At 31.0% G+C, this 14128-nt stretch overlaps 3 protein-coding genes across 5 annotated transcripts; 2 read left to right on the top strand and 1 right to left on the bottom strand.

The window, feature by feature from the left end:
• Positions 1–431: 431 nt before the first annotated feature.
• LOC126923789 (protein suppressor of sable) lies at positions 432–9118 on the top strand. Of its 3 annotated transcripts, XM_050737582.1 has the most exons (9): positions 432–525; positions 1578–1750; positions 4060–4432; positions 4514–4745; positions 4816–5168; positions 5253–5475; positions 5546–5865; positions 5941–6169; positions 6248–9118. In XM_050737582.1, the coding sequence occupies exons 2-9, from the start codon at positions 1707–1709 to the stop codon at positions 8176–8178; spliced, it is 3705 nt and encodes a 1234-aa protein (XP_050593539.1). In that variant the 5' UTR covers positions 432–525; positions 1578–1706; the 3' UTR covers positions 8179–9118. The 3 variants fall into 3 exon arrangements, with proteins under 3 accessions (XP_050593539.1, XP_050593538.1, XP_050593541.1); XM_050737581.1 differs by having other exon boundaries at positions 432–1750; XM_050737584.1 differs by lacking the exons at positions 432–525; positions 1578–1750 and adding an exon at positions 2713–2875.
• A 250-nt stretch (positions 9119–9368) lies between these two features.
• On the bottom strand, positions 9369–10750 carry LOC126923850 (U6 snRNA-associated Sm-like protein LSm8). Its single transcript, XM_050737750.1, has 4 exons — positions 10603–10750; positions 10490–10530; positions 10125–10252; positions 9369–9793 (listed from the first exon to the last, which is right to left on the bottom strand). Exons 1-4 carry the CDS (start codon positions 10631–10633, stop codon positions 9703–9705), a joined length of 291 nt encoding a protein of 96 aa, XP_050593707.1. The 5' UTR covers positions 10634–10750; the 3' UTR covers positions 9369–9702.
• Positions 10751–11298: 548 nt separating this feature from the next.
• LOC126923832 (transcription initiation factor TFIID subunit 8) lies at positions 11299–13113 on the top strand. The gene is made up of 5 exons (XM_050737726.1): positions 11299–11578; positions 11921–12207; positions 12332–12482; positions 12602–12745; positions 12826–13113. The coding sequence occupies exons 1-5, from the start codon at positions 11449–11451 to the stop codon at positions 12987–12989; spliced, it is 876 nt and encodes a 291-aa protein (XP_050593683.1). The 5' UTR covers positions 11299–11448; the 3' UTR covers positions 12990–13113.
• Positions 13114–14128: the final 1015 nt, after the last annotated feature.

Raw genomic sequence — 14128 nt, 5'->3', positions numbered from 1 at the left:
AATACATGAACTAAAATCAAAAATATAATTTTTCAAAATAATAATCTAAAAAACATTTATATTGAAAAATAAGAAAACTTCCAAAACGTCTGCAAATAATATGAATACAAAGCGTGAAATTCGGGATACAATGTTTTTAATACGGTTAATATATCTACAAGCTAGCTTTCAGACGAATTGTGCGTAGAAAACCAAGGGTCAACGAAGGCTTGAGGAATTTGTTCTACATAAACAGAAGCAATAAAGAGAAGCGGGGAGGGAGAGGAAGCAAGAGAAAATCTTAGTGGGGGAATGCAGGTAATGGAAACGTGAGCACGTGATCGTTGAATACGATTTCTGATTGGTTAAACGGAATCAGCGCTGCTTTCCCTCCCAGCTCGGTACCCGTTCGCGTTGCCCTTCTTCCGAGGTTTCGTACAGCTGCCCGCTCAGAATAGTTCCAGATGTGGCCATGTTTAGTTTGATCTTTGAAGTTTTCGCTCATCGTCTCATAACTGATACATTTTTATACAATCTGCTGACATAGTAATACGCTCTGTCCGACCATCGTTCTTTTTTCGCCTGCCTGCGACTAGTCTCGTTCATAATAACATATGTTCTTCTTTTGCTGAGATAAATAATCTAAGTACGCGGAAGTACACGAGAGACGTAAAAAACGCTGTCAATCCATCCAGGATAGACACGAATCGCGTCGAGTCCGTGCATTAAAACATTTTATTTCTCGATCAAATTTCAATAACAGACGCGCGTCTGATTAAACTCGCAGTTGTTTTTATCGGCAAGGCGAGACGAACAAATTTATTCGTTGCTCCCTTTCTCTCTCTCTCTCCCAATATATTTTCAATCGAAAAAAGAGAGCGCTGTTATCAGATTACGGAACACACGGGAATCGTCGAAGTGGAAGCTACGCCTTTACATTAACTCTACGAAGCTTCGAGTCGTATTTTTGGGGAAAAACGCTTTTTTCCTTTTCGTTTGATTATTACGAATTTTAAAAAAAGAGAAAGAAGTACGATATACGTATTTCCTATCGAGCTCTGCTCTTATCTCCGTATTTCATTCGATAGTTAAGAGCGTAAGGAAAAAGAGATAATTCTGAATCGCCTACGAGAGCTTATGGTCGGTCAGCCATTTGCCACGTCATGCCACGACGTTGCAGTGGTAAGATCACGCCATTTAACGAAATTTAATAGCCAAGGAGAGGAGAGACACACAGTGAAAATCTATCCATTTCTTCGCCGAATCGAGAAGTGCAAATAGTAATTTACGGATAAATCAGAGAAATAAAAAGACATTTTAATTAAACGAGATATATTAGCCTGAATATTGTGCTCAGGCGAGAAGAATTAATTTGGGAGGATAAAAAAGAGGTCAGAGACATGTAACTGAGGCAACGATAGAAAAAAGATACAGAAAACGTTTTTAATAAAAACCTCTGGTACGTTCGGTTGTTGGGTGCGCGCACGCGCACGCAAGAGAGAAAGAGAAACGGAGAGACACACGAGAAACACGATTCTTTGTAGGCTAATTAGTGTCCTAGTAAATTGAGTATTTTTGAAAATTTTTTCAAATGCTAGAATTCAGGCACGCGATTATTTTCCAAGCAAAGAGCCATCGAGTGTGGTCGCGTCAATCGATCGAATGATCATCGTCGGGCCACAGTGCTATATCATACGGTACAAAACACGATCGATCGGGACAAAACAATGGCATTAGAGAGTGTTTCCGCGGCTGAGACTCTAATCCAAAGGTTTGCCTCCAACATTTTTTATTCACCAGTTGAAAACAGTCGAAATTTTTAGGACTGTTTACCAATTCACGTTACACACATTTGAACCCCCTCTCCAGAAGCTCCGTGCTGGTCCCCCGCTTTCGTTTCGGTATATACCATTGGCACTATGAGAAAAAAAGCGGAGTCATATTACACTGTTCGAATACGCGTAACTTACATCTTTTTGTTCTCTCGTGTCTTCTTTTATGGTTCTTCATTGCTCTGAAATTAAATCAGCTCTACTCTAGAATTATAACATAAGATAGTTTAAACGTTGAGTACCTTGGCACGGTTCTTAAGGCCAAGGTTATCTTCGTGACAAAGAAATTCTCCGATATACATATTCCAATATTAAATAGCAGAAAGTAAATTCAACTTTTTATGGAATTAAAAATGTTCCTTATGATAGGCATTAATAAATTTACTTGAATCAATATTCAAGTAAAATTCCAAATAAAAATGTTAGCTTTGTAGTGATTCATAAGATATGTGTGCAAATGTTCGTGCGTATATCTTAATTCTTATATATTTATGACGATATTTATTACGGTAGGATATAACGATATTTATAACGGTGCAAATTTTAATGACATATTTTGACGAGCATTGAAGAACTACATAAATATCGGCATAAAATTATTTCAGAAACGGAAGTTTGTATTAAGTAAAAGAAATATGCACGGGATCTTCGGGGAGACGATATACATATACAGAAGATATATACATATATACATTTCCCGGTCGAGTACGACGTATTTATACATGTACCTAATACACATTCAGAGACTAAATTTATACACAGCGCGCATGTAGATATGCGTCATGTACATATGTACAACCTACCTTACGTACACATGTGTATACCTACATACATGTGTATACACGTGAATGAACGAGACAAACGGGGTCTACACGCGAAGAAATTCTGACGTACAATTATCGAAAAATGTTATATGCACTGTTGATAATGCTGTAACGATGACGATGAGATATGCTGTAGAAATAATGTGATATGTTATATATTCGTATTCATACTATTGCATTGATGATGAATTATGGTAGTTGATGATGAATAATGATGTTAATAATGAACACGATTTGTGGGTAAGGAAATTCCAATTTATTATTTTCCTTCGTGATATACAGATATCATGCGTTTTTTTACTGTGCTAATTTAACAATCTTTTAGCGCCTGCAATTTACATATTACTTTTTCATTTTATATTCGTGTATTTTATTTTAAATATGTGGGAATGGTTATACGCTTTATTTAATAATATGGGTTTTCTTCCTCTTCATTTGTAATTTTGTGCTTTTATATACTGTACGATTGAACGTACGTTTCTAAAGTATGCTATTTTCCGGATAAATCGGTGATAACGGACATATTCAGAAAACAGTTATTTCCCAAGCATATGTTACGTTAACTAGGTATATATTTCAAAGTTGCATCGATCGATGCTTACTGTACTACAACGTGTCGTTAGTCACCTCCCAAAGCAGCCAATGTTTTCAGGTCAACTAGTAGCGGAAGCTTCTTTCAGCTATACTCTGCTCGACCAAAGTTCGATGTTCCTTTATTCAACGTACAACATGTGATGTATTTAATGACCATTGCTGTTAATGCTTTGACAGCTTTTATGAGCACAGTCCAATTTTGTTCTAGCAACTTTTTATCTCATTTTATTAAAGAAATGCATTTAGCGTTTCTTTAATGATTCTTAAATGATGATGATGATAATGAATAATGACGATGATGATAATATTGACAATGATGATGATTATGATGATGATCATCATGATAATGATAAATGATGATGATTTTAATGAAATAAAATTTTCGGTTTTACCTCATACATAAAAACATGCAGCTTTGATAAATGATAAATACCTGAGGATGTAACATTTTTGTATAATTTAATTTATTTTCATTTTTAAATTAATATTACAAATAAATTCTTTATTCATTAGCATAGAATTCTTTAAGATCAAAATTTATAGACCTTTTAAGTCTCTCAAGAAAGAGATTTAAAATATATTCAAAATAATATTTTTAATAAAGCATATCAAGCAAAATCTGTCATCGATACAGACATTAAACCTTCTATTTTTAATTATATGGAACAAACTATACATATACATATAATATATATAATATTACATACACAATATATAAAAAATTATTAATACTGTATAAAAATATTTTAAACTACATAAAGTTTATAAAACACTCAGTTTGAACGTATTATACATTTTTAGCTAACAATGTATTTTTAATATATGTACAGTAACGATGATAATGATTTGGAAGATGGGGAAATTCCTTCCGATGAAGATGATGAACCTCTGCCACCACCAGTAAATAATGATGCCAATAAAAGTGCATCAAAAACAGATGTACCAAAAACTAAAGCTTTCGATACTAAATTCAATAAAAATAAGAAATCAAATGTTCAAGGAAGTAGCAAGCATGATAGATTTCTAAAATATAAAAATCCATCAGAAGATTGGGCAGGAGATGTGGAAAAAGCAATTAGGGCGGCGTTAGAGGTAGATGGTACTAGAAATCAAGATTCCAAATCTAAGAGTAAAAATAATAGAAATAAGAGTAGAAAAAGGATAAGGGATGAAAGAGAGGAAGACCGTAATAAGGATCAAAAGGTTTCATAATATTTAATGTTATTAGTAGAATTAATTTAAATAATATTTTATATGGATTTATAAGAAATATGTGATTTACAGAGAAGAAAAGTGAGCGACGACGAAAATGTCAATGAAGATGAAGATGAAATGTTATTTGTTAGGGGTGCTTCGCCTGTTAGGAAGGATTCGCAAGAGAATAATTCTCCAAGACATACAAACGAGCATGAGAATTTTGATAGTAATTCAGATTATGATGATAGGCCTAATGTAAATCGACATAGGGATAATGATAACAAGCGTAGTAATTCAAGAGGAGGTGGCGGTGGGGGAGGTATGGTAATATTATATAATATTATTAATCAATATTATTAAGTTATTACAAACGATATTTGCGTTTATAGGACGTAGAGGCGGTAAAAATGAACGCGGTGGTAAAAATAAAACCCGTGGGCAAATGCGGAATGATAGAAATGGACGCAGAAATCAAAATAATGACCACAATCAAGATCCAGATGCTATATGTGTTTATTACATGCAAGGAAAATGCCATAGAGGAGATGATTGCCCTTTTTCACATAATGCTTTACCACCTCGAAAGATGGAACTCTGCAAATTTTATCTTATGGACTGTTGTGCAAAGAGAGATAAATGCCTTTATATGCATCACGATTTTCCATGTAAATTTTTTCATACAGGATTAAAATGTAGTCAGGGAGAGAATTGTAAATTTTCACATCAACCTTTAAATGAGCAGGTACTTATTATATTTCAGCTTTTATATCTTCTTTAATCAATATAGTTTAGAAAAGCGTATATTAAATAAAATACTATTATGCAGGTGAAAGGAATTTTGTTAAAACACTTAGAAACAGCACCAAAAGAAATTCTTGGAGATTTTCCACGTTTAAGTAGAGAAGGGGCAATGTTAATGATAAATAATACAGCTAGAGCATTAGCGCAGGGTCAAGAAACTACAAATCAAAAAATTCCCAGTCTTTTTGAACTAAATATATCAGCTCCAACTGGTACCACAGAAAAGAATAATGAAAGGGAAGAAAAAGGTATTTAATGATATTTTTATTTATATTTTTTATAGCATAGTTTGTATTAAAAGTTAAATTTATTGTATAGAAGAACAACAGCAGAAAAGTGTTAGAGAAAGGAAATCGTCAGGTAAGAAAACTCGATGGGGTTCAGATGAAGATAGGGTTCCATATGAACAAATCATGTTGTTACAATCATCAGCCAATGAACTTGGTCTGCAACTTCCTAATGCTGCATTGGGTCTAGCAACCCAACACTTACAAAAACCATTAATACCCCAATCTATGCCAAATATGGATTTTTATACTGAAGCTAATAACCTTGAATTGAATAAAATAAATTTAAACAAAGCAAGAGACAGAGAAGATTTCACAAAAGACGTAGAAGAAGACGAAATACTAGAACAGGTATAGTGATTGATTATTTCATTTAATAAATTTTTATAAATAACTATAATATTATGTAATGTTTTTCACTTTCAGGCAAAAAAGAAAGACACGACACTACTTGAAGATTCAAAAGATGTAGATTTAAGGCAATTGCTAAATACGCAAAAACCGCCACCTGTTTTTAGTATAGCTGATGAAGTAGCAAATCTTACTAAGTCTAAGTTCGATGAAGAAAGTGATCAAGATGAAGAAACAGATCTTGTTATAGAAATGCCAATGGAAGATGACGATAAACAGAAAGACAAAAATACAGATCAGGAAGGTAGGACCAGTTTTTATTATTGTATAAAGTAAAAACAAAAATAAAAAAGTAAAGCGAAAGATTACTTAATTGTTACAGAAACAAATATTGCGAACGAAGGAACTAATAATCACTGTGATACTTCTTCACCATGTACGGAAGAGCAAGAAATACCGGCTCATTTACCAAAAAAGGCACAGGAATTGTTTATGCGTATTCAGCAACAACAACGGGCAGCACAGGATAGTTTTAAAAATATAGAAAATGAGTTCTCTGCACTTTCGTGCAGACGTACGGATCAAATTTTAGAAGATTGGTATTCGGACGATGAGGATGACGATGACGATGATGAAAGTGGAAATCTTACGATAGTACTTTCCAATAAAGATACGTTGAAAGAAGAAAATGAATCTGCAGAAAAGTCACAGAGTATTGTGATTAAAGAAGAATTTCAAAGTACACCTTCTGCTCCTACTATACCTCAGCCAGCAGTTATTGTGGACAAACTTGGAGATTTAAGTAAGATTGACATTAGTGCTGAGGTATCAAAGTTATTATCGTCACTAAAGGCGACGACTGGTAAATCTTTCCAACAAAATACCACACAAGATTATTCCTCAAAAGTTAAATCTTCACCGGACAGAATACCATCGGACGAATCAAACATTCACAGTAAAAGTATCAACACATTTAATACTTCAAATCAGTTATCAAAAATTGAAAATGAAACATCGAGTCCACGTTCGTCCCCTGGAACAAGTTCTGTACCTGTTTCCAGAGATCCCCGTATGTCACGAGATCCCAGACAACGTCGAGACGAACAGAAATTGAGTAGCCCTAATAGAACAGATAGTAAAAAAGAATCTAAGCATCTTAGATTGGAAACGAGTATCTATAGTTCCGGCATTACTGCTGTTGATACTAACATGGACACAGATCTCCGAACCAAGACAGATCAGGATCTTCGAAGAAAGGATATGGATTTCAGACAACAATTCCAAACTGGTTTTGGAGATACTGATCTTCGAGTTGTCGGGGCAGGATTCACCGATGCGTCTACCAAATCTGATGTGGATTTGCGACAAATGTTGAGCTTGCCTTTTAAACCGGCGCCATCACACGTACCTTGTACGGAAATTGATGCAAGTATTTCTTCACATCCTCCAATGACGTATAAAGTATATGTTGTTGACATACCAAGACCTGATTATACAGGTCTTAAACTTACTAAAAATGATGCACAGGTGAAATACGATCCACGATTACGTAAAATTTTTAGAATCGGTAAAATCGAATTAGCTGATTCTCCCATGTCTCCGCCTCCAATTAAAATGGATACTCCAAAGTCACCCCCACAAGTCCGATCCGATCCACGTCGAAAAGCTCTTGAAGCTTCCAATTCATCTTCTCAAAATATAAATGCTTCCATAATAAAGAATGTTCAGCAGTCATCACTAGAAATGTCGAATATGGGAATGGGTCCTGGTGGTATGTCTGTTCCTCAGGGTATGCCTGGACCACAAGGTATGCAAGGAGGACAAGGCATGATGCCAATGGGTCCAAATCCAATGCTTGGAAATATGGGGCCTATAGGACCTATTATGAATACTCCTATGGGCCCTCAAAACATACCACCTATGGGTATGACGGGAATGTCCAACATTCCTCCGGGAATGACCATGAATGGACCAGTTGTGCCTCAGAATCAGATGAACTTTGATCCACGTTTTAATGTTCAACGCAACAATGGGGCTGGGTTGTTAGGCCCAGCACCTGGTGTAAGCTTCGGACCAGACGTTAATTCTTCGTACGATGGTGCGCCATCGTACCCTAGTGGTAATTTCAATAACTTTGGTCCCGGTCCTACTTCAGTGCCTCCAGATTCTGGTATGATGGGATTTAATCCGAATGGTCCGAATCCAAACTTCGGTATGGAGGGGCCTGAGTGGAATGGAACAAACCAAAATAGACGCGGTGGACGTATCAGACGACGAAATCGAAATAGGACCAATATCGTGACTAATAATTAAGGCAATAAGCAATTTCAAGTAGGTACATAAGCGAAGTACCTGGTGATAATTCTCATTGTAATTTAAATTTGTACAGCATGCATTAATGATAATGCATTCATTTATGGCGGTCCAGATTAATGATCTTTTGATTGTGTCAATTGTACATGGTGTCAAATGCTCGATAGTTAAATAGAAAAATATAAATTTAAACTATTGGAAGAAAAATATTAAATATTGTACATGAATTACACATTTTGAAGCATTTCTTTGTATGAAGTATACATACCAATGAATGATATAAGTAATGCTCATAATTACGTGACACTCTATATTTTATTTAAAAAATATAAATCATATTATATACATGAGAAATATATCAAATATATCTATGAATAATAGCAAATGAAATTTTCAGCGGAAATGTATATGTATATATTGAACATCTTCATCCATTTAAAAAGACATTTAATATATAAGATATGATGAATGAAAAATCTGATTATATAGATTGATTTATATCTTTTTTTTATGTCTTCCATGTATGATACATAATGGAAATACATACATACATATATATGAATATATATATGAATATATGTATGTGTGTGTATAATTTATATGCAAATAGTTCTTGAATTCTAGAATGCATATAAGTTTTATTAAATTATGTTTAGACAGTATCAGAACGTCATAAATTCATTAAACATGAAACGGCCTAAGGCCTATTATTATAAGTCAAAATACCAATAAAATGACATAGTACATGATACAGTATGAAAATGCAATATTTTATAAAAAACTAATGTACTTATAAGAGTTTCGAAAATAACTGTACATGGACATACTTTTTTACTTACATTAGAAGAGATATAGATAGATATCAAAAGATATTTCATTTCAAATTTTGTAGGGACTGCAGATTAAAAATGTATTTAAATAAATGTGAACCTTATGATAATCTAGGTTTTACACTACTAGCAAAATTTTTACCCTATTATTACATTTACCCGTTACGGCAGTCATATGTTCCATGTATTAATATTAAATACATCTCTGCTAAAACGCAGGTTAAGAAATACTTCCTCTTTGAGAAATAATATTAGAAACAGATTATATGTTTCAATTTAAAGAATTGTTCAGCCATTATTCAATGTTAACTTATTGATATTTTCCTTTATTATTATACCTAGAAAGTTAAAAAATGAAAATTACATTTGTAAAAAATATAGTTTACTATCATTTAGAGAAACTCTTTTGTACAATTTAATTATTAATTCTAATACGTTTTTCTACTATTACTCATAACGTTGTAAACAATGGTTGTATTTCCCCACTGCACTTTGTTTAAGACACAAATATTTTAAATATGGATATAAAAAGTGATAAAATTTATATAATGTACAACCCATGTAAGAGAAATTGTACTTTCATTTGACTATAATTCACTATTACAGATTCTTGTTTAATTATTATTATTGTTGTTATTGTTTACTTATACTATTATTTTCAAGCAATAATAATTATAATTGTAATCATTTTCCATCAATGTACAATAGAACTTAAAGGATCAGCTCTTATAGCTGATAGATCTAAACGTGCATCCATCTCGTCATCCAATTCTCCTACGATTGCCCTAAAAGAAAAAAGAAAACTCTACTAAAATTCTTTGTATTTTTTATAAATCAATTTTTTGAAATTTGATTATTAAACAGTTATATACTATAAAATGTACACTAATAATTTACTATTTATTTATTTATTGAACAGTATTTGTGTTGTCTGTTAAACTGCCAGAATAAAAATAAAATTAATATCATCTCCTGTTTCATATATTTATATATATTATGTATAATATACTCTTAAATAATATTGAATGATTAATGAACATAGTTAAAATGAATAAAATAATATTATGGAAGGAACCTTTTGAACACACTGAAAGTGAATTAAGTTAAATTACTTACACATTGTCACCTCTGATGATATGTAAACCTAATACTACTTGCTCTACACCTTGCGTTGTACTGTACACACGTTCATGAGATTCATCTAATATTATATTAATAGTTTGATCAAATCCCTTTAATGTTCCCTGAAAATATAAAGATCTTAGTATTTACAATTTCAACATAGGAACAATTACAATGCAGTTTAAATTGAGAAAAAGAACCTTAGTCATTTATTGGTATGAGATTAAACTGACTATTTAATTGGTTATAAATGATATATTTCTCTAGATAATAATGTATGCATAGGAATCTGTGATAATAATTATAATATAATGTAATTCATGTAGAAATTATGTACACATTAAAAATAATTTACTTACGATGAAGTTTCTGCCATCAGAAGTAATAATAGAAACAGTATCTATAAATTGTTAAGGACAAATATAAAAACTAAAAATAAGATAAATGAAAACACAAATTAGATAAAGGATACGATTTACGTAGCTTTCTAAACCTGACGCCATAATCTTAGTTATTAATTATACATTAAAATAATTTTTCCATAAAAATCTACGATTTACGTGCGTATATGTACTTAACGTTTGTTATGGTAACAAATGCGTATCAATTAAGTTCACTGTTCTACAAGTACATACATTACATTATTACGTTTTGCATAAAAATTTCCTTCTGCATTAGAAATTATTTCTTTTGAATTTATCAGATGTTCGGTCAACTGCACGATCGGAATATTAAACGAAAGCTCAACAGATTCACTGTTAAGTAATTATTGTTAAAGTTCCAACTGATTGGTAGCATGATCATGTAGTAAAAGAATGTAAATATTATTCTACAAAATTATTATTGCAAATTTAAGGGTAATGGATTAAAATACATCTAATATTTTAGTCTTAGTGGATGTTAAATATAAAATGAAAAGTTTAAAATGTGCTAGAAAAATAAAATGACTTTTAGTTAAATTCTGATAGATTTAGGAATTCGTGATTACCATATATAGAATCATTATTAAATAAATTATTGTCTTCTACTTGCATGTGTTTCATACAAAAAATAAATAATTTTTTTAAAAAGGTTTAATTAGTTTAAAAATTTTTTAAATGTCAAATCTGTAATCATACAATATATTAATTTATTAAAAATAAATATATTGAAATAGAAATAATGCATATAAAAAAAGCGTATTTATTAAATTTTTTAATTATGTTGTATTCCGCATTATTTTGAAATAATTTTGAGTTTCTAGTGTATAGTGCTTATACATATGTAGCTACATATATAGTAGTTTGTAGTCACCAAACATTTGTTACTACTAAACAACATGGACATTCAAACAACAAATACGCGAAGGAAAATATTGAATCATGTAGTTTGTAGCATTTTAGTGGAATGTGGTTACGACACTTGTGAGAAGCAAGCATTAGAAATTCTCACAGAAATGTTACAGTCTTGTAAGAATTTCAATTAATTCTAAAGTCCCTAACCTCTTCTTATTCAAAATTTTAATTGTTTATATTTCCTTTGATATATTACTTTTTACTTTTAAGAGATTTTTTACTTTAAATAGATGTTTTGATTCCATTGATAGATGTGGTAAAGAAGATGAATATTTATTATTACTTTAATTTTACTTTCTTGGTTTTGTGAAAAAGATAACATAATGAATAAACATTTGTGAAAATGAACAAACATTCAAAAGATCATTCTTATATTAATTTTATCATTTATAAGATATTATAGTTCATTTAAATCGTACTTGATAAATTTGTAATATATACATGAATTACTTATAGTTCTTATAGAGGTTGGAGAGTCTGCAAGAAATTACTGTGAACTGTCTGGTAGGACGGAACCACTTATTGCGGATGTTATAGTAGCATTAATAAATATGGGTATAAAATTAGATAATCTGGAAAGTTATGGCAAGAGGGCTAACAGAACAGTTTTGCCTCAGCTTCAGCAACAAACTCAGTCAAAGCAGTTAAATATTTTGCAAGCTGGAGTGAAACAAAGTCATCCATCTCATATACCAAGTTATTTACCACCTTTTCCTGATCCGCATGCATACATTAGAACACCGGTAAAGAGTAGTTATGAAAATATTATGCAATTTATATATTTATTAATGTTTTTAGTTACCTTGAGATATTTATTGTGCACAAGTTTTTAATTATATAGTTTTTATTTACACTACTTACTTATAGACACATAAACAGCCAGTAACAGAATATGAAGCAATAAGAGAAAAAGCAGCAACGCAAAAACGTGATATTGAAAGAGCTTTGACAAGGTTCATTGCAAAAACTGGAGATACACATAGTCTATTTTTAACAGAAGATAATAGTATGTTTCCATGTAAGTAGAAATCTCATACAATTCTAATTCAGGTAAACTAAAATATTTCTGTACAAGTAATGTACATTTAATTAAAAATTGAATCTTCAGTATTATTATTTTATCATTTCTATTTCCAGTAATATCATGTAAACCACAATTTCCTAGTTACCTTTCTGCACTCCTTCCACAAGATCAAGTTTTTGAAACCGATCAAGATTTTCAATTTGAACCAAGTCCAATCAAAAAGAGAAAGGAACAAGAAAGAGAGGAATCAGAAGAAGGTCTTATTTCGTTCTAAATAGATATAAAAACATTTACTTCTTTGTTAAAAACCAATTCATAATATTTTACATTTTTATAGGTATGAAAGGACAAAATGAAGATGTTGAACAAAATGGAGAAACTACAACACAACAAGACGTTATAGATAATCCTTACTTAAGACCTGGGAAGATACCAAAAAATAAAATGCCAGGAGTCTCAGTTCCTGGATTACATTCGATAAAGAGGGATTCTCTTGAATGATATTTTTATTGGTGACGGTTTTGTTAATTTTATTATTTCTTAGGTTAATGTTGTGTACATAATAGTATACCATAAAGCAATATTTGTATTTGTATTGCATAATAAAAATTAATCTTTATTATAAGTAGCTTTATATAAAATTATTTTAAATCATATTACTAAAATGAATATTACATACTATAAATATTCCATGATTTCATTTTACAAATTATTTACGCTAATATTAAATCTACAATTTTCTTTAAAGTATATATTAAATTGATTCCACATACATATTTGGTTTTACATTATTTATTCTTACATTATGTCTCAGTATATCAGATCTATATTGCACGTATATAGCACCAGTTTGGAAAAGGTAAGAATACAGAGACAGCTATATAAATCCTCTAAAAAGGATGATTAGGTAAAACTTACAAAAATAGATTTCCTTGTTATAGGTAATATTGCATGTAAGATTTTCTACGTGTATATTGTGGTAAATAGCACCTATTAAAATTATATTCACACATTTTCACTTTGCAAAAATACATCATACTATCATCATACTAAATTAATATGGCATTTCAATGAATCTAGACAAAAATTTGTTTTCTTATTAATTGTGCTGATTTTAGGCTGACAGATGTATGTATAGGTGTGAGTGTGCGCGTATGAGCGCGTATGTGAAGTATACTTATTGCTAGTATACATAAAAATATATAGCAAATTGATAATTTGTATAAGGCATAAGCTCTATCATCTCTATATTACTTTCCTATTTTCTGATTCTTAATGAAACTATATAAGAGAGATAGACTCTGAAAATTGTTAATTAAGCATTCCCTTCAATATATCATCTGAAAATACTTTCCGATTATAGTTTTTAATGACTGAGATATGTTTCTCAATTTGAAAGAAATATTTTTTTAATATTAATCACTAGCTCGTTTGTTATGTTATAAACTATAACTTCTATATTATGAATACAGCATTTGTCAGTACATTTAGAAGTATAAATTATACAATTATAGATTTATATTATTGAATATTTTGGGGAATATCATTCAAACATCTAAAATGGATTTGATTATATAAAACTGTATAAATTTAAAGATTATATATATATCTTTCTTATTCACAATTATTACAAAAATTAA

Source organism: Bombus affinis, chromosome 14, assembly GCF_024516045.1.
Source record: "Bombus affinis isolate iyBomAffi1 chromosome 14, iyBomAffi1.2, whole genome shotgun sequence".
Classification (NCBI taxonomy): Eukaryota; Metazoa; Arthropoda; class Insecta; order Hymenoptera; family Apidae; genus Bombus; species Bombus affinis.
Note: the sequence above shows the minus strand (reverse complement) of the source record. Positions and strands in the feature narration are given on the sequence as shown.